This window comes from Mauremys mutica, chromosome 17, assembly GCF_020497125.1.
Source record: "Mauremys mutica isolate MM-2020 ecotype Southern chromosome 17, ASM2049712v1, whole genome shotgun sequence".
NCBI classification, from domain to species: domain Eukaryota; kingdom Metazoa; phylum Chordata; order Testudines; family Geoemydidae; genus Mauremys; species Mauremys mutica.
Genome location: NC_059088.1, coordinates 26,430,120 through 26,456,839, shown reverse-complemented (window position 1 = coordinate 26,456,839; position 26,720 = coordinate 26,430,120). Strand labels below are relative to the sequence as shown.

The window sequence follows — 26,720 nt, the reverse complement described above, 5'->3', positions numbered from 1 at the left end:
CTGTGTGAACGGGGTCACCACTACAAAAGGCTGAGACCCCCCTGGCATAGCCGAACCCTGACCATAAGCCTGTGGGGTGATGCCAGCAGCTGGGTGGAGGCTGAGACAAAAACTAGACAGCTGCATAGTTAAAAACAACACAAACATCTTTATTTACACGCACATTGGAGCTGTATCGACCAGACTACAGATCCTAGCTCTCCCCAGGTGCAGAAAGGGACGGGAACCCAGCTATGTCCCTTAGGCCAAGTTCAGCCTGCTGGGCTAGTCTGTCCCCCCTGGAGGGGTCATAAACCAAGACCATGTGCAAAGAGACACTAGCCCTGGCCTCTCTCACCTGAGCCAAGGAGGAGCTCCCATTGCTGCAGGTAAGTAGCAGGCTGTTACAGTTGCTGGGGCTGGCCGCTAGGGGGAGACACGCCCACACCCATTAGGCCGGTATATATTGCACCAGGTGGTGGGGGTATGGTGTGATGGGAAGGGGGGGCTGTGATCCCTCAGAGCGTCACAGCGGTGCTGCCTGGGGTGGGGGGGGTTGGACGGTGGGGAAGCTTGGGGTCAGAACTACCAACTTCCCCTAACAGCACAAACGTCCGCTGCGGCCCATCTCCAGCAGGGCTGGGTGAAATCAGGCAGGTGTTTGGCAGCTGTGTCGAGATGCAAATCAAGGCTGAGCCAAAAGCCCAGCTCCAGTCCCCCTCCACAGGCTGGAATCCGGATTGGGAGCCGAATTCGGTGGCGTCTCACTTCCCAGCCCTGCCTCTCCTGGGGCAGCAGCGGGGCCGGTCTTGGGGCTTTTAGTCTGTGTCAGCAGGGTGCAGCGGTCCAGCGTCTGCAGCTGCCCTGCTGGGTTATCAGTCCCTTTGGGGGGCGGGGGGGCTCACAGGAACACCTGCCGTTCTGCACCCCCGCCCCGAGGTGGCCCGTTCACGTCAGCTCCACCGAGGCAGGCTTCTCCTCCGGATCTGTCCTCCCCTCAGTGCGAAGCCATGCCCTGGGGGCAGAACACGCCTGCCGATGGCTTGACTGGGGACCCCACCCCAAAGACAAACACCGATTGGGAGTGGGTGGGGTACCTGGCGGGGCAAGCTGAGGCCACACCACCCCGCCACGATCCACATCCCTGCTGCATGTGGGAGGCTCAGGATCCGGAGGTGAATGTCTCAGACTCTGAACCCTCGTCTGGAGGAAGGTGATGAGCTGTATTCAACCCCAAGCGGCTGGGGCAAAGGGTCCGACTCCCCCCTTCCCTAGTCCTTAGCGGCTGTTGCATTGTACAAGCGAAGACAAAGAGGCTCCGGGTGAATCCAGGGGGGGGTGCCGGTAAATGGCCATCCACGGTCCCACCGCGGCTCTCCTCCCACTGGGATTCGGAGCCAGTCCTCCACCTCCCCCTGGGAAGGGCCGACAGAGACAGGAGGGGGAGGATGGACAGACGGACAGAGCCAGCGCCCCGAGGCTCCTCACCGGTCCTGCCTCCGGAGTGGCGGGGATGGGGGGTAGTGCCGGACCGGTGGCATGTCGTAGTGACTGGGGATGTGGCTGTTCTTGGGGGAGTCGTAGTGGTTGGGGGGGACGCTGGGGGCTGCTGGAGACACACCTTCTGCCCCCGGGGGGCAACTCTCTAGAGGGAGAAGAGGAAAGACAAGGGCATTACCGAAGGCATCTGTGAGAGTGTCTCAGGACAGGCTTGTGGTTAAGAACTTGGGAGATCAGTCTGTAAAATGGGGCTAAGGACCCTTCCTTTCTCCCATGCTGCAGCTATGCTCTTTGGGGAGGGGACCACCTCCCACTTTGTGTGTGTCTGTGCAGCGCCCGGCACAACGGGACCTTGTTCTCAATCTGGCACGAGAGAGCCCCAATCTCGGTCGGGGTACGTGCAGCGCCTGGCACGAGAGAGCCCCAATCTCGGTCGGGATACGTGCAGCGCCTGGCACGAGACAGCCCCAATCTCGGTCGGGGTACGTACAGGCCTGGCACGAGAGAGCCCCAATCTCGGTCGGGGTACGTGCAGCGCCTAGCACGCGAGAGCCCCGATCTCGGTCGGGGTACGTGCAGCGCCTGGCACGCGAGAGCCCCGATCTCGGTCGGGGTACGTGCAGCGCCTGGCACGCGAGAGCCCCGATCTCGGTCGGGGTACGTGCAGCGCCTGGCACGCGAGAGCCCCGATCTCGGTCGGGGTACGTGCAGCGCCTGGCACGAGGGAGCCCCGATCTCGGTCGGGGTACGTGCAGCGCCTGGCACACGAGAGCCCCGATCTCGGTCGGGGTACGTGCACCGCCTGGCACGAGGGAGCCCCGATCTCGGTCGGGGTATGTACAGGCCTGGCACGAGAGAGCCCCAATCTCGGTCGGGGTACGTGCAGCGCCTGGCACGAGAGAGCCCTGAACTCGGTCAGGGTGCATGCAGCACCCGGTATGAGGGTGCCATGATTTCAGACGGCTGGTGTGCAGAGGGGGCCCTGAACTCAGTTGGTGTCTGTGCAGTGCCTGGCACCAGCGGGCGGGCCCCAATCTCAGTGGGGGTAGCCTCTGAAATGCAAAAGCCTGGCAGTGGCCAAGCGCCCCCAAAGTGGCATGTCACGCCCGCCCCCATGTGCCATTCAGTCTCTGGCATCGCTCTGACGTGAACGGGCCCGGAGGGGCCCCGCAGCCCGTCGCGGGGCTGAACTCTACCTTCCGCCCTGGAGCCGGCGGCTGGCTCCTCGAAGAGCCCGATCTCGGCGTAGGACATTTCTCGCTTCACAGGGGACTTCATCTCCATGTAGCTGCCCTCCGAGGCCTTGGCCAGGAGCTCGGGCAGGTCCTTGATGGTGGCGTAGGGGTTCTCACTGTTCAGCGAGCTGCTGCTGGCGCGCAGGGTCTCCTCCTTGATGTAGTCTGGAGGGTGGGCGGAAGGGTGGCAAAGGGAAGGCGGGTGAATACAGGAAGGGGGAGAAGCCGGGGGGCTGGGACGCCGGTTTAGTCGGGAGGAGACGCGTTTGCTGGGTCTGTCTGGCTCCAGGCACGTGGGCTGCAATCAGCGCTAACCGGGCCCCACGTTGGAGCCTCAGCAAAGAGACGTAGGGCTGGATGGGGGCCTGCACACCGAGCTCCCCTCTTCCCCCAGGGCGTCCCACCAGGGCAGGGCAGAGGCCCACGGGCAGCGTGTGCAGGGAGCTTGTCCAGGCTGGAGCTGCTCTGGGGATACACAGGGCTTCTCCAAAGCCAGCCCAGCTTCCTCGCGCCCTGCTGAGCCCCCCACCCTACTCCCGCAGCGCCCCCTAGTGCCGCACTGGGATATGGGGTCAGCCCTGAGTGCGAGGGGAGAGCGCCCCCTCCTGAGCCCCTCGCCCTGCAGCACAGCGCCCCCTAGTGCCACACTGGGATATGGGTCAGCCCTGAGTGCGAGGGGAGAGCGACCCCGCCTGAGCCCCTCACCCCACGCCCTGCAGCACAGCGCCCCCTAGTGCCACACTGGGATATGGGTCAGCCCTGAGTGCGAGGGGAGAGCGCCCCCTCCTGAGCCCCTCGCCCCACGCCCTGCAGCACAGCGCCCCCTAGTGCCGCACTGGGATATGGGGTCAATCCTGAGTGCGAGGGGAGAGCGCCCCCTCCTGAGCCCCTCACCCCACTCCCTGCAGCACAGCGCCCCCTAGTGCCACACTGGGATATGGGTCAGCCCTGAGTGCGAGGGGAGAGCGCCCCCTCCTGAGCCCTGAGCCCTGCAGCACAGCGCCCCCTAGTGCCGCACTGGGATATGGGGTCAGCCCTGAGTGCGAGGGGAGAGCGACCCCTCCTGAGCCCCTCGCCCACGCCCTGCTGCACAGCGCCCCCTAGTGCCGCACTGGGATATGGGGTCGGCACTGAGTGCGAGGGGAGAGCGCCCCCTCCTGAGCCCCTCGCCCTGCAGCACAGCGCCCCCTAGTGCCGCACTGCAACATGGGGGTCAGTCCTGAGTGCGAGGGGAGAGCGCTCCCGCCTGAGCCCCTCGCCCCACTCCCTGCAGCACAGCGCCCCCTAGTGCCGCACTGGGATATGGGGTGAGCCCTGAGTGCGAGGGGAGAGCGCCCCCTCCTGAGCTCCTCACCCCACTCCCTGCAGCACAGCGCCCCCTAGTGCCGCACTGGGATATGGGGTCAGCCCTGAGTGCGAGAGGCGAGCGCCCCCTCCTGAGCCCCTCGCTCCCGCCCTGCAGCACAGCGCCCCCTAGTGCTGCACTGGGATATGGGGGGTCAGTGCTGCAGTAAGCACGACTCCTCCCCCTCCCGCACCTCCCAGAGCCCAGCCCAGGAAAACGAGGCCATCGGCCTGAGCGGAGCGTGTCTAGGGGAGACGACTGAAGGACCCATCACCCCCGTCCGTGCGCCGGGGCCCCTGGAAGCCCCCGCCAGAGGGGGGCGCTGTGCTCACCGTTGCTGTAGTACTTCCCCAGGCTGTTGCTGTAGCTGTAGCTGCGGTCCATGGGGCCGCCCCCTGCAAACGGAAGGAGCCCCTGAGGCTGCTGGACACAGACAGACCCAGTGGTTTCCGCCCCCCCCCCGCCCGTGGTACCTCCTTTAGCCACAAGGGGGGTCCCTTCACGAGGCTGGGGTCTGTGTCGGCCCCCAAAGCCGAGATGGGGGGAGGCTGGTGAGAAATGGGGACTTGACTAGGAACAGGCAGCTCCCGTCCAGGGAAGGGTCTCCCCACGCAGCATCCAGGGAAGGCCCCCCCAGGGCCTGGGCTGCTTTTCTCCCCACCAGCTTCAGGCTGGGAGTAAGGGGGGCAGTTTTGCCCTTGTTTGGGGATGAAATGTATAGGACGCCGACCACAGCCAGCAGTTCGAGCTGAAATGGACCCAGGAGTCCCAGCTCCCCTTCTCCTGCTTTAATCCAGAGAGCTCGCTCTGCTCCCAGAGCCAATAGAACCCAGGAGCCCTGAGGTCTGTTCCCTCTCCACATCTCCTTCCCTAACTACGAGGCATCACTCCCCTTCTTGAGCCAAGAACAGAACCCAGGAGTCCTGAGCACCATCCCCTGCTTCCCAATCTCCTTCTCTAACTACTAGGCATCACTCCCTTCCTAGAGATGGGAAAAGAACCCAGGAGTCCTGCGCTCTCCTAACCCCACTCACCTTCCAGCACTGGGAGTGGAACTCATCACCCCACCCTGTTCTGACCCCTAGACCCCCTGCTTCCTCTCCCCACACTGGCTCCTAAAGCCCAGCCCAGCATATCCCAGCTGAGGCGCCACGCCCGGCTCAGAGCTGGTGAGCCTCCCCGCCCCCCTTACCTCGCTCGCGTGGCTTCAGCGCCGGCGCCCTGTGGTGCTTCCAGTCGGCGGGCAGCGAGGCGTTACAGTCCGGCCCGTAGGCCATGTTCTTCATGTTGGAGAAGTGCTGGTTGCAGGGCACCTGTGGCCGAAATAAGGGGTGGAATCAGCAGTGACCTACCGCCCCCTGCCCACGGGGTCCAGCTCGGCAGAGGCGGGTGGTCAGCGGCCCCTTTGCCAGGCCAGGATTTCGGGAACCACAGGGTCTGTCGGTGTTCTTCCTTCTGGAGTGGCTCTTGCCAAACTAGAGTTCAGGTTGAGACAAGCGCCCGCATTAAGAGCGGATGGTTCGAAGCGCTCTAAAATCCACGCGCAAATTCAGATCGTCCCCAAACCTGCTGTGCCTCATGGCATCCTGGGGTGGGGCGAGTGGGGCAAATTTGGAGTCATTTGGCCCATGGGTTCCAGACTGCGGGTGTCCAGCATCCGGGGCGCTGCTGGGGGACAACTGACCTGATGGCTTAGCTCAGTGGTGGGCAAACTTTTTGGCCCGAGGCCACATCTGGGTATGGAAATTGTCTGGTGGGCCATGAATGCTCACGAAACTGGGGGTTGGGGCATCAGAGGGGGTGAGGGCTCTGGGGTGGGGCCAGAAATGAGGAGTTCAGGGTGCGGGAGGGGGCTCTGGGCTGGGACATGGGGTTGGGAGCAGGAAGGGGTGCAGGCTCTGGCTGGGGGTGCAGGCTCCGGGGTGGGGCTGAGGATGAGGGGTTGAGGGTGCTCCGGGCTGGGACCGAGGGGTTCGGAGGGCAGGAGGGGGATCAGGGCTAGGGCAGGGGGTTGGGGCGTGGGAGGGGGTCAGAGGTGCAGGCTCAAGCAGCTCCTGGAAGCAGCGGCCATGTCTCCCCTCCAGCTCCTACGCGGAGGCGCGGCCAGATGGCTCTGCACGCTGCCCCGTCCGCATGCTGCCCCTGCAGCTCCCATTGACCATGGTTCCTGGCCAATGGTAACTGCGGGGGCCGCGCTTGGGATGGGGGCAACGTGTGGAACCCCCTGGCTGCCCCTACACATGGGAGCCGGAGTGGGGACATGCCGCTGCTTCCGGGTGCTGTGCAGAGCCACAGCACACGGGGAGCGGGGCAAGCCCCCAATCCTGCTCCTCGGCAGGAGCTCGAGCACCGGATTAAAACGTCTGAAGGGCCGGATGCAGCCCCCGGGCCGTCATTTGCCCACCCCTGGCTTAGCGGCACGACTAGCAGGCCTTGAACTGAGTCCTCCCCAGGGCAGGTTTCTGATGGTGGCTGCTGAGCAGAGCCAATACCAGGTTAGCCCCCCTCCATGTTATGGGGGTGCAGGGGCAGGGCCACCTCAATGCCGCACAAACCCAACTATTTTTGCAGCAAATTCTCAGCCCAGCCCAGCCCCGGAGAGACGCTACAGACAAGCTCTCTCCTCTCTGCCCAGCCCCAAGGGGGCTCCGTGCCTCGAGGCTCCGGAGAACGGAAAGGCTGGGAACTTCCCCGGAGCAGTGTCGCCCCGAGGGCTGGGGCTTACCTTGAGGGAGCTGGCCCTGTCCTGGCTGCTGGGGGCGGGGGAGGTCGGCGTGCACCGTGACAGGGTGTGGTAGCTTGGATTGGAGTAGTAGTGGGTGTAGCTGGGTGGGACGTCTGGTCAGACAGAGAAAGAGAGAGACAGAGTTAGGCCAAAGTCCCTGGGAGTCCTGTCCCCTCGCTGTCCCCAGGGGGTGTGCAGGGCCGTGGGCCTCTCCCCCTCCCGGGCCGGGCTCCGGCTGGATTCCCCACACTAAGCCTAGGGCGGCTGGGATCAGAACTTCGGTGGGAGACTCCTGAGAGTGGGGTGGGCGGACTCTGCCGGGCTTGCTGGAGGTGCCGTGCTAACGGGAGCAGGGGGGTGACTAAGCGGAGCCCCCACCCACCGAGCGCCCTGTGCCCTCACCTGGCACCGCGTACTCCGAGCTGTCCGTCCGCCCTGTGGTGTAGGCCACGGCCAGGTGTCTGTTCTCTTTGCCCTTCTGCCAGTGCCGGTAGCACAGGAAAAACACCAGCAGCGCCACAAGCAGGATCACCAGGATGATGATGCCAATGATCGCCCCCAGGGAGCTGTATTCCACCGGCACGGCTGGCACCATGGTGAAGGGGTGATCGGGGCTCCCTGCACGCCCGGAGGAATCATTAGACCTTCTGCCCAGAGCTGGGGACAGAACCCAGGAGTCCTGGCTCCCTGCCCTCCCCCCCCGCTCTAACCACTAGACCCCGCTCCCCTCCCGGAGCTGGGGACAGAACTCAGGAGTCCTGGCTCCCTGCCCTCCCTCCCCCCCCCGCTCTAACCACTAGACCCCGCTCCCCTCCCGGAGCTGGGGACAGAACCCAGGAGTCCTGGCTCCCTGCCCTCCCCCCCCGCTCTAACCACTAGACCCCGCTCCCCTCCCGGAGCCGGGGACAGAACCCAGGAGTCCTGGCTCCCTGCCCTCCCCCCCCGCTCTAACCACTAGACCCCACTCCCCTCCCAGAGCTGGGGACAGAACCCAGGAGTCCTGGCTCCCTGCCCTCCCCCCCCGCTCTAACCACTAGACCCCGCTCCCCTCCCGGAGCCGGGGACAGAACCCAGGAGTCCTGGCTCCCTGCCCTCCCCCCCGCTCTAATCACTGGACCCCACTCCCCTCCCGGAGCTGGGGACAGAACTCAGGAGTCCTGGCTCCCTGCCCTCCCCCCCCCGCTCTAACCACTAGACCCCGCTCCCCTCCCGGAGCTGGCGACAGAACCCAGGAGTCCTGGCTCCCTGCCCTCCCCCCCCCGCTCTAACCACTAGACCCCGCTCCCCTCCCGGAGCCGGGGACAGAACCCAGGAGTCCTGGCTCCCTGCCCTCCCCCCCGCTCTAATCACTGGACCCCACTCCCCTCCCGGAACTGGGGACAGAACTCAGGAGTCCTGGCTCCCTGCTCTCCCCCCCCCCCGCTCTAACCACTAGACTCCACTCCCCTCCCGGAGCTGGGGACAGAACCCAGGAGTCCTGGCTCCCAGCCCCTGCACCCCTGCTCTAACCACTAGACCCCGCTCCCCTCCCAGAGCTGGGGACAGAACCCAGGAGTCCTGGCTCCCAGCCCCTGCACCCCTGCTCTAACCACTAGACCCCGCTCCCCTCCCAGAGCTGGGGACAGAACCCAGGAGTCCTGGCTCCCAGCCCCCTGCATGGTCTCACTCACATTTCTCACACCGGGCCCCGCTCCTGCCCGGCTCGCACTGGCAGCTCCCCGTCACGTGGTGGCAGGTGGAGTTGTGGAGGCAGTCACAGACCTGGAGACACCTGGGTCCAAAGGTGCCAGGGGAACACTCTGCCAGGGGCGCACAAGGGCCAAGGTTAGAATCCGTGGGGTGAAGGGGGCTGGCAGGCAGGGGAAGGCCAGTCCCAGGGAGCGGCTTGGAGCCATACAGCTCCGCATCCGACCGCCTGACTGCCGAGGGAGACTGATGGTCCGTATAACCCAATATTAGAGCTGGCTGGGAAACCATTTGTGTTCCAGCAAAACGTTTTGGTGAATGACAAACAAGCAAAATGTTGGAAGAAAAATTTTGACCCAAAGTTTCCGGGTTTTCATCCAAACCCTGAAAACCCCAAAACGCTGTGGCTGAAAAGTTATATTTTTTGAGTGTCAACGGTCAGAAACAAAGTGGAAAATATTCGGGTTTTTGGCCAACATTTTCGGGAGAGTTCAGTTGCCAAAAATCCAATTTTTTTCCAGATTTCTGTTTTTCCAGTGAAAACCCAGAAAATTTAACCAAAATCAGACATTCCCCGGGGAAATTTCGGTTTTAACCCAAAAACCCATTTTTTGTCCAAAACTTGTCAATCAGCTTCCCTCAGGACCCGCCCAGAAGTCCTGTGTGGGTGCGATGCTCCCCTCTGCCAGCAGTGGGCGCTGCCGGTGGCTCCCCGATGTGGTCTTGGGGCCGTCATGCAGCCCTGTGCCTTCCCCGGGGCGTTCCCCTGGCTCGGCCAGGGCGGGCTCTGCGACTTACTGGTTTCACAGTGGGCGCCGGTGTACCCGGAGGAGCACAGACATCTCCCGGTCGCCGGGTCACACTGAGCCATGTTCTGGCACTGGCATGCCTGGGCACAGTTCTCCCCGTAGCTCCCCGGGGGGCAGCCTACAGAAAAGAAACCAAGTGGGTGAGGTCTGCATGGGGAAGGAGACGTGTGATGCCCGGGCCCCTGCCTGGCACAGCCTGTACCTTCCGAGCAGCGTCTGCCGGTCAAGCCGGCCGGACAAGAGCAGGTCCCATCCACGGTGCTGCACCGGCCTCCGTTTGGGCACCAGCAGGTGTGGCCGCAGGCCTCTCCCCACGTGCCGGGCGGGCAGGCTGCGGAGGAGAGGAGACGTCCGTCAGTCCCACTACGCACCCGGCTCTGAAAGCTGCTCTCCCCAGACCTCTTCCCTGATGAGCTACTGAGTCTGTGTGTGTGAGATTCCGTCACCCCCTGGTGGCTTCCCACAGAGAGGATAAGAGTCCTACTTCTGCTACCGGCTGAAGGAGATCTCCTTCAGCTCAAATGGCAGAGGCCTATATTTGTGGGGCTGACGGAGCTTCCAGATCCCCCAGATCATAGTCCTAGGGACCCTGTTGTGCCCAGATTCCTTATAACCCCTACAAGTGCCTACCCTCCTCAACTTATTCCCCGTTGACCTGTGCTGCCCGTGAGTTGGGACGCCCCCGGCAGTGGATGTGACTCACTCTGTGAACAGTCGCTGCCCGTCCACCCAGGGAAGCAGGCGCAGGAGCCGTTCACGTGGTGGCAGGTGGAGTGGTTGGAGCATCGGCAGGGCATCGCGCACCTCTTGCCGTAACGTCCGGGCTGGCAGGCTGCGGCAAGGGAAGGAGAAATGGAAAGAGTGTGGAGGGTGGGGGCGAGTCACGTACCAGCCCTAACCCGGCCCCATTGGATGGCTGCTCGTGTGAAACGAGTTTGCTGGGTCTCAGCCCAGATCCTGACGGGGACCAGGCAAAGCCACCGCCACAAATCGGTGCCGACCGACCCTGTTCGTGGGCAGCCTCAGCAGAGAGTCCCAAACGGGGCCGTGGAGACAGAACTCCTTGTTACCCCCTAGAGGGGACAGGTCACGGGGACACATGGGCTGGTGTGCTCCCATGTGGATTTCTCATTCCCTCAGGGGAGCAGGGATGGGATTTGCCCCCTACACGTATCAATCTCCCTGAACCCTGGCGGGCTCCTGGGATGCCCGTACAGTGGCCTCTGACCCTGCCTGCTACACCCAAACCAGCCCTAGGGACGGGGGGGGGCAGGCTCGAAAGGACGATGCCAGTCCCAGCTCGCGGGCTGGTCACACGTGGGCTTTGTGCGATAGACTTTGCTCTGCTCCGGCACTGGACGGAGCCAGGCGCTCGCCCCGTCGGGACAGGCCAGCTCCCCCCAGGCTGAGCAAGGCAGGAGCAGGACCCCCCCTCACCCCAGCCCGCGGGCTCCGAGCGTCATCCTCACTTGGCATGGCACTTACAGCGCTGGCAGGCGGGGCCGCGGTACCCGGGCGCGCAGCTGCAGCTCCCGTCCTCTGAGGAGCAGGCGGCTCCGTTCTTGCAGGTGCAGGGCTGGCTGCAGTTCCGCCCCCAGAAGCCGTCGTCACAGACCAGGTTGCAGCGGGGCCCTGGGGTGGCAAGAAAAGGAACAGGGTGTCCTCAAAGTGGGGACCCCTCTTCACCAGGCAGCTGGGGGGGCAAACAGGTCTCAGCGCCAACCCAGTCCCCTGCGTGGATAAATAAAACCTCTCGCATCCCAAGTTGTCAGGAATGCCAGTGTTACTGCCCACACTCGACAGATGGGGAAACTGAGTCACGACACAGCTCCCTGCAGGCCCTACGGTCTCCCAGCCCAGCGCCGACCCAGAAACAGCCCTCTTTGAAGCTGCACTCCCATCACTCAGACTCCAGTTAGCGCGGCCCCCAACTCGAGTCTCGTCCACACACACGAGCCCCTCGCTCCAGTGAGGGGAGGTTCTTAACTCAAACTGGCTGGCCCGTCAGCAGGCTCCGGCTGGCACAGCTCGAATGCTGCTATTCCCCCAAAGCCTGCCGGAATTCCCGCTGGGCCACATGTCCCTGCCATCTGGCTGCGAAGGAAACCTCGCGAGCCTGAGCCGAGGGTAACCCGCAGGGACGACGGCTCGGAGAGGTGTGAACCACCCTCCTTCCCCTTCGCAAGCAGCTTGCTAAGACCGGAGCAGGAGCCAGTCTGGCTCTCTTTGGTGCCATGCGTGGGTGGCGTTTGGACAAGCGCCATCACTTTATTTTGACCTTGGCCCAGGGGGTACCCCGCCGAGTCCAGCCACTGAGGAGGAACGGAGCCCAGGCCGCCCAGAGACCTCACGCCCATATATCCTGGACCTCTGCACAATTCACAGTGAGCTGCGCCTCCTTCAAGGCCGGTGGGAGGAGCTTATGTTGTGGGTGGAGCCTGGAAGAGTACCGCCCCCTTCTGTCCCTGACCTAGTCATGCCCACAAGAGCTGTGCATTGAGCTGGCAGGGATGCCAAGGGACTTCCTGGCTGCCATCATGGACAGAGACAGAGTCCTCCCGCCCCCTCCCCAGATCCCTGCCTCCCACCCAGCCCCCTCACCTGTCCATCCCGGCAGGCAGCGGCACTGTCCTGTGACGGGGGAGCAGCCGTCCGCGTGGCTGCAGTCACACTGACTGCTGCAGCCAGGCCCGTAGGCGCCGTTCTGTTAGCGAGAGGGGGATGCAGCCGGAGTCAGTGGCACTGGGATGGGATTGGGGTGGGTGATTGTAACCCAGAACCCTTCCCGGTCCCATCCCGCTGGTGCACGGTGCCTGCAAGCCTCCCCGGTCTGACCCCCACCCTGGCAGTGCATGCAATCTAACCTATTCCCGCTCTGCCCTGCCAGTGCCCATGGTCTAACCCACGCCTCCCCTGCTCCACAAACGCACATGGTCTAATCCATAACCCCCCTCCCCATTGCCATTAAATCACCCAGCCCCCTGCCCAGGCTGGGCCAGCAAGTGACTTTCCCAATCAATTCGTTAGCCCCTTGTTGTCATTATTTTGTCCAGTGGGACAATCACAGACAGCCAAGATCCCGGGTAGCGCGTGGGCACCGAGTGGGGAACGGGCACCGTTAGAGGCACCCGGCATCCCATCTTGCCGGCAGCCGGCTGGACCTTGCTCTGCAGGGGGTGCGTGGCAGGGGGGTGGCCGAGGGCTTGATGCAAAGACCACGGAAATGGGCACCAATGAATGTAGGCTCAGGTCCTTCAGTGACAGCTGGGATGGCCGTACAGGGCGCAGAGGCTCCCGGGCGCGGGAAGCGGCTGGTCCGAGGGGGGTAGGAACTTACCGCGCACGGCTCCTGGCACCTGCTGCCGTGCCAGCCGGCAGCACAGGAGCACGCCCCGCTGACAGGGCTGCAGGCGGCGCCGTTGGCGCACCGGCAGGTCTCGTTGCACCCGGGGCCCCAGCTGCCGGCGGGGCAGGGGCTGGAACAATCCCCTCCGTGCCAACCTGCAGAGGGGTGGACAGGTCGGCGGAGGATCGACGGGACGTTGGAATCGGAGGGCTTGGGAAATCCAGGCAGCTTAACGGGCGGAGAAGCAGGGCAGTATGGGGGCAATGCTGTGCCCAGACAATCGCCCCTATGGGGGCTATACTGCCCCACTGCTGTCCCATAGCCGGATGTGTCTGGGTATTAGAGGGGAGCGAAGCTTTCAGCGGGTCCCTGGAAGGAGCCTGATCTCAGACACTGCTCCAGCCTGAGGGTGCCTGGCACCACTCACCTCTGGATGCCCCAGCTCGCGGCTCCGGCTGGGGGTCCGGGGGGTGTGGACCACGCCCGCTGGGAGAGGTCGCCCGTGGAAGGAGTGGCATGGGACGTCCCGCCAGACCCCGAGCCTGGTGGAGGGTTCGTGCCAGGAGCGGAGCTGGGGGAGGGGGACCCCGGCCTTGCCCCTGCCCACACTCCAGACCCAGGGAGCCGGGGCGGAGAGGGGTATTCACAAGACCTTTCCCGAGTGAACTTGAAAGGGTTCCCACAGCCCTTGCAGGGAACTGTCTCCCCCATCCCAGCCCTGTCTGGGGGCACAGCTAGAGCCCCCTGGGGGTGGGAGGAGGGGAGCCGGGGCCGTGCCCTCCCTGTCCTGAGCGATCCCAAGGGCGCCGCCTGCACCCTACCTTCTTTGCAGACGCAGGTGCCATCGATGGGGGAGCAGGCGAAGGCGTTCTCACAGGCGCACTGCATGGAGCAGTTCACGCCGTAGGTGTCGGCGGGACAGTGGCTGGAGCAATGCTCCCCCTGCGAACACAAGGAGACAATGAGGAGGTGGGGGGGCTAGAGTCGAGGGGGGGCAGTTACTCGCCATCTGCTGACCTGGGGTGGCTCCGAACCTCCCACCCAGAGGCGAGTAGCCGTAATACTTTGTGTTGCTACAAAGCCAACCACCTAAGCATCACGAAGTTATCCCTGCTCTAATTTTAGACCCCCTCCCCTCCTCGAGCCGGGAATAGAACCCAGGAGTCCTGACACCCAACCCCCACCTGCCCTGACCCACTAGACCCCCCTCCCCTCCTCGAGCCAGGAATAGAACCCAGCAGGAGTCCCGACGCCCCATCCTCTGCTCTAACCACTAGACAACGCTCCCCCTCTCAATCCCCATAATTACCAAGACATTAACCGCCTTGTTTCCCGGTGTCCCCGCAGGCTGGGCCCCGGACTCACCGTGTACCCCGGGGTGCAGTGGCAGAGCCCCGTGGCCCCATCACACGTCCCTCCATTCAGACAGAGGCAGGGCTCCTGGCAGCTGGCCCCGTAGTAGCCGTGGGGGCAGGTCTCGTTGCAGTGCAGGCCCGCCCAGCCCGGTTTGCAGGTGCATTCTCCGCTCATGGGGTGGCAGCTGGGCCCCGGGGAGAGGGAAGAGAAACACGTGCCCATCAGAGCCCCCCCGCGGAGCAGCTGGGGTGGGTTTGTGCCAATCCCGCGGGGCAGGCCCTTGCTCTGAGAGCAGCAGGACGGCAGGGGCTGCGGGCGTCGCGAGCCGGACACCCCATGTATGTGCCCACCCGGTGGCTCCTGAGTGGAGTCTGCATGTTCTGGATCTGGGCCGTTCGCCCCGCCAGAGCCTGGATCCCGGGGGTGATTCCCCTGCCAGCTGCTCCTGCAAACGGGAATCCTGCATTCCAGCCTTGGGGGGCACAGGACGGATGGTGCCATGTTATTCCCCTTATGCCCCGCAGGGGGCAGCAACCCCACAGGACTGGAAATAGGGACCATATTCCCCCTCCCCTGTACACTGTTAACCCCTAACGCGCTGGCATGTTCCAGGCTCCCACATGCATGATCTGCTGGGGCGAGGGCCCGCTCGGGTGGCTGCCAGGGTCCCTCCCCGGCCCCTACCTTTGGCTGTTCTGGGGCTGGCAGAGGCAGGGCAGGTGGCAGGTCAAGCCGTAGAGGCCGTCCAGGCATTTGCGCTCCTCGCAGTGGGGCCCGTAGAAGCCGGCCTCGCACAGGCAGGCCCCGTTGATGTGGAAGCAGCGGCCCCCGTTGGCGCAGTCGCACGGCTGGCCGCAGTCCTGGCCGTACTTGCCGATGGGGCACTCCTCCCGGCACCTGTCCAGGAACGGGCAGAGGGGAGGGGAGGAAGGATGTGCCCCCAGGGTCAGACCGAGGGCAAGCCAAGGGAGGGAGCCAGGCGGCACTGGGGAGAGCGGTCGCTGTACCTGGTGCCTCTCACCTGCTTAATCTGAGCGTCCCCTGTAGGCTGAGGCCGCCAAACTCATTCCATGCAAGACTCTGGGAAATGCTGAGGACCCTCCCGCCAGCTGCTCAGCAGGGTGCTCCCGGCATGGGGCCCGCTGCACAAGGGTGCTATTCCCCTATCAGCCTCGGGGGGTCCCCCGGGGGGGACACCCCTGCACAGACTCTCAGGCAGCCGCTGGCCATCTTAGCCACAGTCCCTGCAGGAACTTGTGGGGATCTCGATGGCACAGAATGGCCCAGAGAGCAGGGACGCAAATGGAGCTTGGGAAGGGGCCAGCGAACCTCCAGGGTTCCTCAGCATGACAGGCAGGGCCAGCGGGGCTGCCACCGGTGTGAGAGCACGGAGGGGAAGCTGGCTGCAGGTGGGGAGCTCAGCTGCAGAGGTCATGGGGTGGTCAGGGACGGTTGTGTCTCATTGCTCAGCACAGGGGCCATGTCTGCACCAGGAGTGTGTGCACCATGGTGGCTGCATCGGCGCACACTCCTCGTGCAGGCCAGCTGCACCAGGGTGAACCCTGACTTGCACGTGGGCAGCGTGTCCACATGAGGGGCTTGCACTGGTGCAAAAATCCCCAGGCCTAAGACTGCGAATGAAACCTTCAGTGCAAGCCCAGAGTGCAGAGCAGGGCTGGGCTGGGGTTCTACCAGCCAGGCCTGGCTGCTTATTTAGGCAACAACAACACGACTGTCCTAAAGCGCCGCGCAGCGGAGGGGCTCAAAGCCTTTGCCAAAGGATCATCATTTTAAAAATGGGGAAACTGAGGCACGGAAGTGCTTTGTCCAGGGTCACACATTAAGTCTATGGGAGGGTCCTGGCTCTGACCACTAGACCCCACTCCTTTCCTGAGCAGGGACTAGAACCCAGGAGTCCTGACTCCTAGTCCCCCTTGCTCTAATAGACCACATCCCCTCCCGGGACCAGGAAAAGAGCCAGGATCCTGGATTCCCACTCCCCTAATCCAACCCCGAGACCACACGATTTCTTTCCCTTAAAATGCCAACAAAACCCCTTCCTAACGATCCAAGTAGTGCTTGCCACTCCTGTTTGATTCTGGGTTTATTTTTTCCTCTCCATTGTTTGCGACACCCTCTCAGAAGCTGGAAAAAGCCCTCACTTCCTTGTCCCGCTGGCTGCGTCCCTTCCATGTGGAAAATTCCGACTGATTTCCCTCCTCGCCCTGGCCCAGCTGCTATTTACTTCCCCGCAGCACAGCTGGGGAGATCATCCCTCACTCCAGCTTTAACTGGCGCTCCCCAGGCTGGCAGGGCACTGCCTGTGCTGTAAGCCAGCCAAAAATCGGCACAGCCAGGCAGTCAACGCATTGCCTGGAGTATTATATGCATGCGTTACGGTAACAATGGCTATTCATACGGTGCATTACGGTGCCATTATGTGCATTACGGTAGCAGTAAGCACTGTATATACACGTAGCAAGAAACAGTCCCTGTCCCGAACAGCTTCCATCTCAATAGATAGGACAAAGGGTGGGAGGGGAAACTGAGGCACAGGGGGGGGTGAGGACATGCCAAAGTCACATGGCAGAGCTGGGGATAGAAGCCAGAAGCCTCATTCTCAGTAAGGCCCTTTACATCGCTCTGGCAGGACAAAACAGCCTCAAAGCGGAGTGACACGCCTTTTAACTGCGAAGGAGGGTCCAGGTCTCCTAAGTCCCAGTCCAGCGCGCGATCCCTCAGTCCACACTGCAAAGTGCTAGGATTGCAGGCACGCCAGCTTGTAAGCCGAACCCCCCCCCCCGCACACACACGTTAACACAGGGGTTCTCAAACTGGGGGCGGGACCCCTCAGGGGGTCGCGAGGTTATTACATGGGGGGGGTCGCGAGCTGTCAGCCTCCACCCCAAATCCCGCTTTGCCTCCAGCATTTATAGTGGTGTTAAATATAGAAAATAGTGTTTTTAATTTATAAGGGGGGTCGCACTCAGAGGCTTGCTGTGTGAAAGAGGTCACCAGTACAAATGTTTGAGAAGCACTGTGTTAACACAAGAGAGTGCGAGCCCAGGAGTCGGTGCGTGGGTGGGTAGACACGGAAGGGTGTGAGGGACAGGGCGCTGGTGCACACGTGTGTTTGAAAGGCCGCGGGTGTCCCTGAGGGAGGCTGCGTGGGACAGGGATGGAGGCTCAAGCGGCCACAGTGAGACGTCAGGGGGCCATCAGACAGGAGTGAAGTAGGAAGGGGCCCGCCCCACCCCCAGCTCGCCTGTAATTCGAGCACAGCGCATGTGTGAGGGTGAGGCCTCGTCTACACTTAAAAACGTCGCTGCTTTAACTAGATCCGTATAGTTAACTGGGTACAACAAACTCCCAATATGGACACAGTTATATCAGCATCAAGGTGTTTATACTGACAACGCTTGTTCTGGTTTGGGAATTAAAATAAGCTACACGGGGGTAAGGCATCTTTATATTGGTATAACCGAGTCCATGGTGGTAGCACAATTTTGGCAAAAAACCCCAAACCCACCTTGCTAACTGACTTCACAGACTATGCAAAAGGGACCCCTGTGATCCTCCAGTCCAACACCCTGCGTAGCACAAGCCAGAGAAGGGCCCTGAATGAACTCTGTGTGAACTCCAGCCCATCCTTTAGAAAAACAGCCAATCTAGATTTAACAACTGCCCGGGATGGAGAATCCCCGCACAGCTATACCAGTGAAAATGTGAAGTGTAGGCAGGCATGTGTGCGAGGGTTTGTCTATACAGGGAAATTCTGGAATAGCTCCCTGTGTGGACACTCTGTTCTGGAATAAGATCACCTTTTATGGGTTAGCTTGATCCACTTTGGAAATTTGGATTAAGCTCAACTGGAAAAATCATTCTTACACCTGGTCTGCACTTAAAAGTTAGATGGACATAACTACACAGCTCAGGGGTGCGCAAAATTCACCCCCCGGAGCGCTGTAGTTACGTTGACCTCACTCTGGGTGTAGACACAGCTAAATCAGTGGCAGAATCATCCGTTGACCCAGCTACCGCCGCTTGGAGAGGTGGACCAACTACAGGGATGGAAAACCCCCTTCCATTGTCACAGGAAGCGTCTACACTTCGGTGCTAAGCGCCTCATTTAAAGGTGGCCGAAAATTTTGCATCTAACCAACTTTCTGTCAGAAAATGCCCCTTTGACAAAACCCATTTTTTTCACCAAATTGCGTCAATTTTAACAAAATTTTGGAACAAGTTGGAAAAATGATTTTGAAAACATTGAAATGTCCCATTTTGACATTTCCAGAATGGAAAGTTTTGATTTTTCATTCTGAAACGACTTTTCCTTTCCAAAGCTGCTTTATTTGCTATGAATTATTTTATACAAAAAATGGTCAAAACGTTTGTGCTGAATTTCGTTTGGTGAAAAATTTCAAAACGTTGGCTTCTTGTCGCAATTTCAGGTGCTTTTTTGGTTACAATCTTGACTTGTTTTTACAGAATGAAAAACCAGTTTGCCAAACAGCTCTACTCTTAATCCAGAATAAAAGTGTCCACACAGGGAGCTACTCCAGAATAGTTACAGACAACACTTTAAATTACCGCCCTAACTTAATCCAGATTAACTCCCCTGTGTAGACAAACCCTAGAACATGTGGCCATGTGTGTGTATCACAGAGGGGCGGCTTTAGGCGAGCCAGGGGCTCAGTAGGAGACCAGCTGACTGAGGTTTCTAGCTAAGCCTCACTGATTGAGGAATCTCCCTCTAAGCCATGCCAGTTGCTAGCTCCGACACGGACGCGGTTCTTTCCATGGTCGCTCTGCCAGACCCCACTCACCGCTCTCCGGTGTAGCCCAGAGCACATTGGCAACGCCCGGTGACCGGGTCGCACAGCCCGTTGTTGTGGCACTGGCACTCCCCCAGGCAGCCTGAGCCGTACCGCCCTTGGGGGCACGGGATGGAGCAGATGGTGCCCTGCAGACAATGGAACAGCAGTGTCAGGGAAATGCCGTCTCTGGGAAAGCCAGGGGACAGGGTGGGGGCCCCTGCACCACGGAGCCTGATCTCCCCCTTCCCCTGCGATTGGATGGGATGGTCCCTGCTCAGTGCCCCCCAGACCCACCCCAAGCCTGAATGCGGCCACGGGTCAGCAACGTGCGTGGGAGCGGGAAAGGCTGACAGCCCATTTCTCGCCTGGCTGGGGGCATCTCGCAGCCCTGAGGAGGCTGAACGGAGGGCGAGGCTCACGCCGCCAGGGCCAGATCATCCGGAGACCCCACAGCAACACGAAGGTGGCAGAGGCGGCATCGCCCCACGCTGCTGCACGGAGCCAGCTCAGGGCTCGGTCCAGGCCAGCTGGATCCCACGGGTGTGAGGGCCGGGGCATGGGTGGCACAGTGATCGGGGGAGGAGTTCAAACCAAAGGGGGCAGGACCCCTCTGCCCCCAGCTTGTCCCGCCCTGACTCTTTGCTCTCCGGAGGCCGGATGGGCCTGGGTTTGAATCCCCCCCGCTTCCCCCCAATACGTACCATCCATCCTGGAGGACAGACGCAGCGGGTGGTATTTGGGGGGTGGCAGATGCCCCCATTCTGGCAGGGGCAGTAAGCCGGGCAATGGAGCCCGTCGGAGCTGTTGTGGCATAGGAGCTCGCAGCTGGAAGGACAGGGAGAAAGGGGTGAGGGAGATGGACCCAGGCTGCAGAGTCCTTTCTCTCGCCAGAGGCTAAAGAAATCCCACCCTCGGCCGGATCGGAACCAGCACCTCCTAGAGGGGAGAGACCCCAGATCCCAGTCTCACCACCGGGCCAGCCAGAACCCTGCCCTGGGGCCGGATCGGAACCAGCACCTCCTAGAGGGGAGAGGCCCCAGATCCCAGTCCCACCCCTGGGCCAGCCAACCATTCCCCACACTCACTAGGTGCCTGTGAATCCCGGCTGGCACAGACATGCCCCGGTCTCTCCATGGCACTTGACCGCGTTCTTGCAGGAGCAATCCAGCTGGCAGCCCTCCCCGTAGGTGCCTGGGTCGCAGGGGACTTTGCACATGGGGTCCTTGTACCCGGGTGAGCAGACACAGGCTCCGGTGAGGGGGTCACAAGCTCCCCCATCGCCGCACTGGCAGGGGTTCTCGCAGCGGGGCCCCCAGGACTGGCCATCGCACACTGGAAGAAGGAAGTGACTGTTGTAGCAATGACAACCCCTTTGCCCTTCTGCGGATGATGTCTAAGCACATCCTACGCCCTGGTGAACGAAGCCCTGCAGTAGCCCTGGGAAGAAGGGTCAGAGTTTCAGCCCCATTTTACAGGTAGGGAAACTGAGGCACGGAGATGGGACATGCCATTCCAAGAGCCAGAAATAGAACCCAGGAGTCCTGGCTCCCAGTCACCTGCTCTAAGCACTCTACCCCCACCCGAGCTGGGAATAGAACCCAGGAGTCCTGATTCCCAGGCCCCGCTATTCTAACCACTGGCCTCCCAGAGCTGGAACAGAACCCAGGCGTCCTGACTCCCAATCCCGCCCACTCTCACCCATTAGACCCGCTGCTTCCCATTAAACAGATTGCTCGGTTAACGAGGGCTTAATCGTTATTGCATCTTTCAAACCATTTGCTAGTTATCTGTCCGGAAGCTGCCACATGGAAAAGGTTGCTTGAGTGTTTTCAGTGGTGGCATTATTCAGCGGGAGACAAGGGGAAGTCACTCGGGTTAAGGGGAAGGAATTTAAACAGGGATGGTTTAGGCCGAATCCGGGGAAATCTTCCTACGGGAGACGGATCAGAACAGTCTCGCCAAGGGGCGGGGTGAGACCCCCGTGCTGCACAGCTTTCAGACTATCCGCCCCCAAGTCTAACTGGACAAGCCCTAGGGATCATTTCAGAAGCCCGGTGATTTCGGGGGGCACCCAACACAAGACCCTTTAAAGCTACCTGGCAGCCAGAGGGCACAGGGCCCTTTCCCCAGAGCCAGCCGCTTTTAAAGGCCCTGCACGTTGAGTCCCTCCCCCCAAAAAGCTAGGTGCTTTCTAAACGCTTGGCCTCGGCTGTTAGCAACGGGCCCTGGTCCTGCGCCCCCTCCCACTCCCCCTGATGCAGGGGCTCGGGGGCTGCTGTTTGGGGAGCGTGGCAGGAATAGCGGGAGGGAGGGAAGAAAGACAGACCGAGGGATGCAGTGACTCAGTGGGGGTTTTGCCCACAGCAGGCTGCCCCTCGCTGAGGATACCCTGAGCAACCCCCTCCCCTCCCATCTGGGCCATGGGCTGCAGCCCACTCCCAAGCATTTCCTACGCAGCCAATGACCCCCAGCTCCCAGGAGCCGCCCCCGGTGCGTGGGAACCCACTGCCTCAGGCCCCGGGGCCCAGGGGAAGGACATGGTGGCTCGGAAGCCGGAGTCTGGGTTTAATTTGGCTGCAAGTGGAGGGGGGAGCGGAGGCCCCACACGCCCTGGGCCCAGGCCGGGATGCAGGGGGGCTGAGGAGGGGCCAGGGCTGGCCAGGCGGGATCCCGCCTTAGCACAAGTACCTACCGTGCCTGGCGTGCTGATGGCTGGCCTCCCGCCTCATGTGTGTCCCCTAAATCCTAGCCCACCCACCACCTCCCCCCTCCCTCCACAAAACCCCTGGTCCCCTCCCTCGGTAGCCTCTCCCCCCTCAGCCTCTCCCCCATAACCCCTCCCCGCTCCCTCCACAAAACCCCCGGTCCCCTCCCCCTCCCTCGGTAGCCTCTCCCCCTCAGCCTCTCCCCCATAACCCCTCCCCCCTCCCTCCACAAAACCCCTGGTCCCCTCCCTCGGTAGCCTCTCCCCCTCAGCCTCTCCCCCATAACCCCTCCCCCCTCACTCCATAACACCCCCATTCCTCCCCCTCCTCACCCCATACCTCCCCCACCACTCTGCCCCTCTCCCTCACCCCATAGTTCTTCTCTGCCTTTCTGCATTGTCAGCTCAAAGCCAGGCCCACCCCCAGACCCCCCGTGGGCTAGCGGTGACCCCAGCCCCTGTGCCTCCAGCCGGCCCGCCCACACGCGCTGCCAGGTGTCTGCAAGTGACGACTCCCCCACCCTCAAATCACCGGCCAGGCTCCTGGGGGCAGAGCCACCCCATTCGGCTATAAGGCAATGGCCCTGGTGTGCTGACCCCAGCCCACGGTGAAGGGGCTGGGCCTGTGGTACTCACCGCTGGAGCAGTCTGTGCCCCTCCATCCCTGTTCACACTGGCACTGGTCGGGAGCCACACACCTCCCGTGGACACACTCCTTGGTACATCTGGCTGCAGGGAGGGCAGCAAGCAGAAGGATTCAGTCAGCCTGCTCCAAGATCTCATTTTATTAACGTCTAACCTGGCATTTCCAAGACACATTTCACCCCCAAACGCTATAGACTGGTATCACCCAGCCACCTCTGGGGTGGAACATGGCGGCTATATAACAGCGCTCAGCAACACTGCCCAGAGATCACTCGGCCAGCTTTGAAATGCAACCACCTCTGGGGTGTAACATGGCAGCTATATAACAGCGCTCAGCAACACTGCCCAGAGATCACTCGGCCAGCATTGAAATGTAACCACCTCTGGGGTGTAACACGGCGGCTATATAACAGCGCTTAGCAACACTGCCCAGAGATCACTCGGCCAGCATTGAAATGCAACCACCTCTGGGGTGTAACATGGCAGCTATATAACAGCGCTCAGCAACACTGCCCAGAGATCACTCGGCCAGCATTGAAATGCAACCACCTCTGAGGTGGAACACGGCAGCTATTCAACAGCGCTCAGCAACGCTGCCCAGAGATCACTCAGGAAATGCAGCCCCTTGCAGGGTGCTCAGCAATACTGCACAGCTATCACTCCCCCAGCACAGAGATGCAGCCCCCCCGGGTGGGGGATAACCTGGCAGCTGTTTAATAGCCACTCAGCACCAGGGATCACTCACCCGGGTCTCCCTAATCCCTGACCTGGAGCAGGGGCCCACACCAGTGAGTTGAATCACCCCTCTAGTGACCAGTCCATAGAGGAAACTTCCACTGCTTTCTCCCAGAGTCAACCACCCCCCGCCCCCGGCTTGGCTGAAGGGATCCAAAGCTGATGAAACAGCAACAATTTATGGTCTGGTCTGAGTCTGCTGGGGCGAGGGGGTGGGATGAGGGGGCTGTCTGTGGGGATCAAGGGAAAGTTAGAACAGGCAGCCTGGTCTCAATCAGCCCCGGAGCATGCTGGCTTCCCAGCATGGAGCCAGCTGGAAGTGGCCAGGAAGGGTGCCATGGTAGCCAGGTGGCCTCGAGCCATGTGTCTGCAGGAGAGCTGGCAACTAAATCTGTGGCATGGAAAGAAATCTGAGAGGGCCGGAAGGATGGGGGAGGATCAAGGAGTGCGAGACAGGACAAACAGCAACGAGCTGTAAAGAATGTGCGTCCCCTCTGGGGTGGGTCCTGGCAGAAGCCATGCTCGGTGGATGAGCCGGGGGCTGCTGGGTCTCTCGAATCCATTACAGAGGTATGATTTCTCAGAGCACAGAGGAGCCAGGATGTGTTTCAGGGCACACAGTGGGGAGCGAGGGGGCTAGGAGAACTGGGCCAAGCAGACAGGAAAATGAACCATGACCCCCATTTTAGAGGTAGGGAAACTGAGGCACGGTGCTGGGGGCGGGGGGGGGAACGTCGCTCAGGATCACACAGCAAATGAGTTACAGAACTGGAAATGGAACCCAGGAGTCCTGTGCCCCGGTCTGACCACAGGCCACCAGGCAGAATAACGCCACCAGAGCCCTTCAATTTCTGCAGGAGCATCACCCCCTGGGGCCCATTAATGACTGTCGGGGACGGACTTACGGACACAAACATCTGCGCTCTCATAGTAGCCCTGGCAACAGCGGTACCTCTTCCGGTAGTCAATTTTCACCGCCTGTCGGTACGCTGTCTTGTACACAATCCTGTGCAACACAGAGTAAAAAGCAGAGTGATCCCCACATGCAGAACATGTATAGAGAACAAACCACACCTGGGGAACTCACCGCCCCAGGAGTGTGCTAGGGCTCACCCAGGGAACTTATTGCGGTGAGGTCGTGTCCGGGTTACTGCCACCGTGCTATATATGGCACTGACTGATATGGACAGAGTGTGGCTTACCCAGCCCAGGGCAGAATAGGAGTTCATCAGTGGAGCGCCATGCTATCCAATAATTCTGGAGTTAACCTTTGGAACTCACTGCCACATGTGCCTAACCAGCAGAGCAAACAGCAACGAGATAATATTGGAGTTAATCTGTGAGACTCCCTGCCTCAGACTGGTGCCAGGTGAGCTCACCGAAATGGGAACAGACTAATGTTAACCTCTGAAACTCACTGCTGCTTGTTAGTAGCAGGGACAAAACAGTGGAACTCACTGCTGCCTGTTAGGAGCAGGGTCAGCTTGTGGGAGCTGTTCTGGGGTAAGCCCGTGGGATTCCCAGAGAACTCTTGGGGACAGTGAGTGGTGGGTTAGAGGACATTTGCCCCATCCCAGAGGGGCGCTCCTTACTTGTGCTGGGTACACGGCTTGAGAAAACTCCAGGTTCCATCGCACGAGTCCTTGGAGGCCTGAGCGTAGGGGTGGGCGTAGGACTCCTTCGTCGCCGTGGTGAAGCTGCCGGGGAAAAGACAGAGCCACTTCAGTGGCAGCCCAAGGACGGCCAAGGGAAATGGCTGATTCAACTCTCCCCATTGTGGCAGGGCCGTGGCTCAGTGACAGGGGCTCTGTACCTCCCATGCAGGACACCCGGGGGCCAGTCCTTCTCCTAGCATCCTCATGGCAGTAGCCGGTGCCTTTGGAGCAGAGACACAAGGTTCCTGCCCTATTCCTGGGGACAGACTGCCATGAAGCAAGGTCTGCCAACTGCTGGTGCTTTTCATAAAGCCCCAGCTCCCAGAGTCATGAGATTATGGGGGACATACAGCCTTTTTTTTTAAATAAGGCAAGCTATTTCTAGCCATCATGGTTGTGGAGTAAAGCTTGAAATCGCAACCCCTAAAGGCTGAGACACCAGGAGACAAATTATTATTATTTTTAAAATCTCATGGGTTTTTTTGGTTCCTGGGGGTTATGACTGGGGGTTGGCAACACTGGTACCAGCACCTCTAGAGCCACGGAGGGATCATTACAGCCTGGAGCATCTCAGTCCCTGGCAAAGGGCTATTTTCCAAGTAAATACAGCGACAGCCTCAGGTTAACAGGCACACCTCTGGGACCAACAGCTCCTCTGTACATGACGGTGTAAATGCCGGTCAGGCCAACCCTGCCGTGCTCCAGATATTACCATGTATTGTTGCTACAGAGTGTGCTGAGCCATTTACAGACACAGACCTAGCCCTGGAGAGGGTCCGGTGGCCAGACACCCTCACAGCTGTAACCAAAGCTGACAGGATCACAAGCAAAAGGAGTTAACATGTTAAATGGTTCCTTGTACTCCCGTTCTGACTGTCTGTCTCCATCTGTTGTCTCGTGTCTTCTATTAAGCTCCTTGGGAGAGAGACAATCTTTACGTTCTGTGTCTGTACAGAGCCTAACACCGGGGGGAGTGGGGAGAGTCCTGATCTGCGACTGGGGCTCCCAAGTGCGACCACAATACAAATAAGACATAAGAAGAAGAACAAGGGCAAGAGAAAGAGATAGGGATGAAAAGAAAAAGGGTGAGCAAGGTAAAGCAACACAGAAAGCAAGACTCCATTGCAAGGATCGGAGATGAACCTCCACCAAGAGGTCTTGGGGAGCAGAGCGGAAGGCCTGGAACCACACGCCCATTTCACCCTGGGACTCCCCGCCCTCCCCCCTACTCCTTACCTTTCCCAATAGCTGCAAACATTGGGGTCGCTGGGGTTGAGAGAGGTCGCCAGGTGCACCTGCAGCCCCAGCAGAAGGACCACGTGCAGCTTCATCCTGGTGGGAGGAGAGAGAAATGAAGAGGAGTTGACAACGAGGAAGAAAGCCCAAGAAGCTCACTGTCAAGAGGGTCAACGAGGTGGCTGCCCACACTACAGGATTTGTAGTGAGGCCCAAGCACAAAGCTCTGCTCCTTGAGCTAAAGGATGAACTTTGTTAGCTGGTAGCAGTAGTAGGTTGTTATCCACTTTGTGTTAGACCTACAGATGTTGCCAGAAGCTTTGGGAATCATGCAAGGTTGCTCTGCACCCCTGGAAAGGGGGCACATCCTGTTTTATTCAGGTCCTAAACTGAGCCAGAGGAGGACCCAAACCAACGCTGCCAGTCCAAACAGAACAAGCTGTAATCCAAAGTCCACCTAGACACCCTGGCCGATAGCAAGGATCGAACCCAGAGCGAAGGCGCCAAAAGCACAAGCTCCTACCACTTGGGGTAAATCCCGCCGCAGTGAGTCAGCAGCAGGCTGTCGAAGTTAACGGGGCTGGCCACTCGTTAGAACCTCATTCACTACAACATCGACTAGATTGCGCATATTGATTTACAACGCCACCCATCCCCCCCCGCCAGCTTCGAGGAGTTCAGATCCGGAAGTGACCTTTGTGGTCAGCCCCTGTGTCTGTGCTGAGGCTAAAATCAAATCCCAAATTTGAGCATCACTGAATATTCAACAGACCTGTGTGCATAGCCCCCATCACACCAACCCCTCCAGAGTATTTACTGACTCCTCCCTCCCCGCTGCACTGGGATGTTAGACGCCTACCAACCTTGACACATCTGCCCTAAATGACTGGCCCAAGATCTCACACAGGGAATCCATGGCTGAGCCGGGAACGGAGCCCAGAACCTCA

At 60.7% G+C, this 26,720-nt stretch overlaps 1 protein-coding gene across 1 annotated transcript; it reads right to left on the bottom strand.

The window, feature by feature from the left end:
- Positions 1-123: 123 nt before the first annotated feature.
- PEAR1 (platelet endothelial aggregation receptor 1) lies at positions 124-26,720 on the bottom strand. Its single transcript, XM_044992059.1, has 24 exons — positions 26,637-26,720; positions 25,774-25,869; positions 24,475-24,579; positions 23,788-23,888; positions 22,139-22,231; positions 19,884-20,130; positions 19,500-19,623; positions 18,808-18,944; positions 14,666-14,878; positions 13,991-14,165; positions 13,447-13,567; positions 12,617-12,780; positions 11,881-11,983; positions 10,765-10,911; positions 9,983-10,111; positions 9,482-9,610; positions 9,269-9,397; positions 8,455-8,583; positions 7,187-7,402; positions 6,785-6,897; positions 5,252-5,372; positions 4,392-4,454; positions 2,676-2,879; positions 124-1,624 (listed from the first exon to the last, which is right to left on the bottom strand). The coding sequence occupies exons 1-24, from the start codon at positions 26,687-26,689 to the stop codon at positions 1,464-1,466; spliced, it is 3,273 nt and encodes a 1,090-aa protein (XP_044847994.1). The 5' UTR covers positions 26,690-26,720; the 3' UTR covers positions 124-1,463.

What these genes read in the sequence shown, in the direction of transcription:
- PEAR1 (XM_044992059.1), bottom strand. Translation starts at nt 26,689, where the DNA reads ATGGATTCCCTGTGTGAGATCTTGGGCCAGTCATTTAGGGCAGATGTG. An exon ending in GGGCACAGACTGCTCCAGCG is followed by an intron (nt 20,131 to 22,138) that starts GTGAGTACCACA and finishes TCCTTCTTCCAG; the next exon opens with TGTGCGATGGCCAGTCCTGG. An exon ending in CTCGGAGTACGCGGTGCCAG is followed by an intron (nt 6,898 to 7,186) that starts GTGAGGGCACAG and finishes CTGTCTGACCAG; the next exon opens with ACGTCCCACCCAGCTACACC.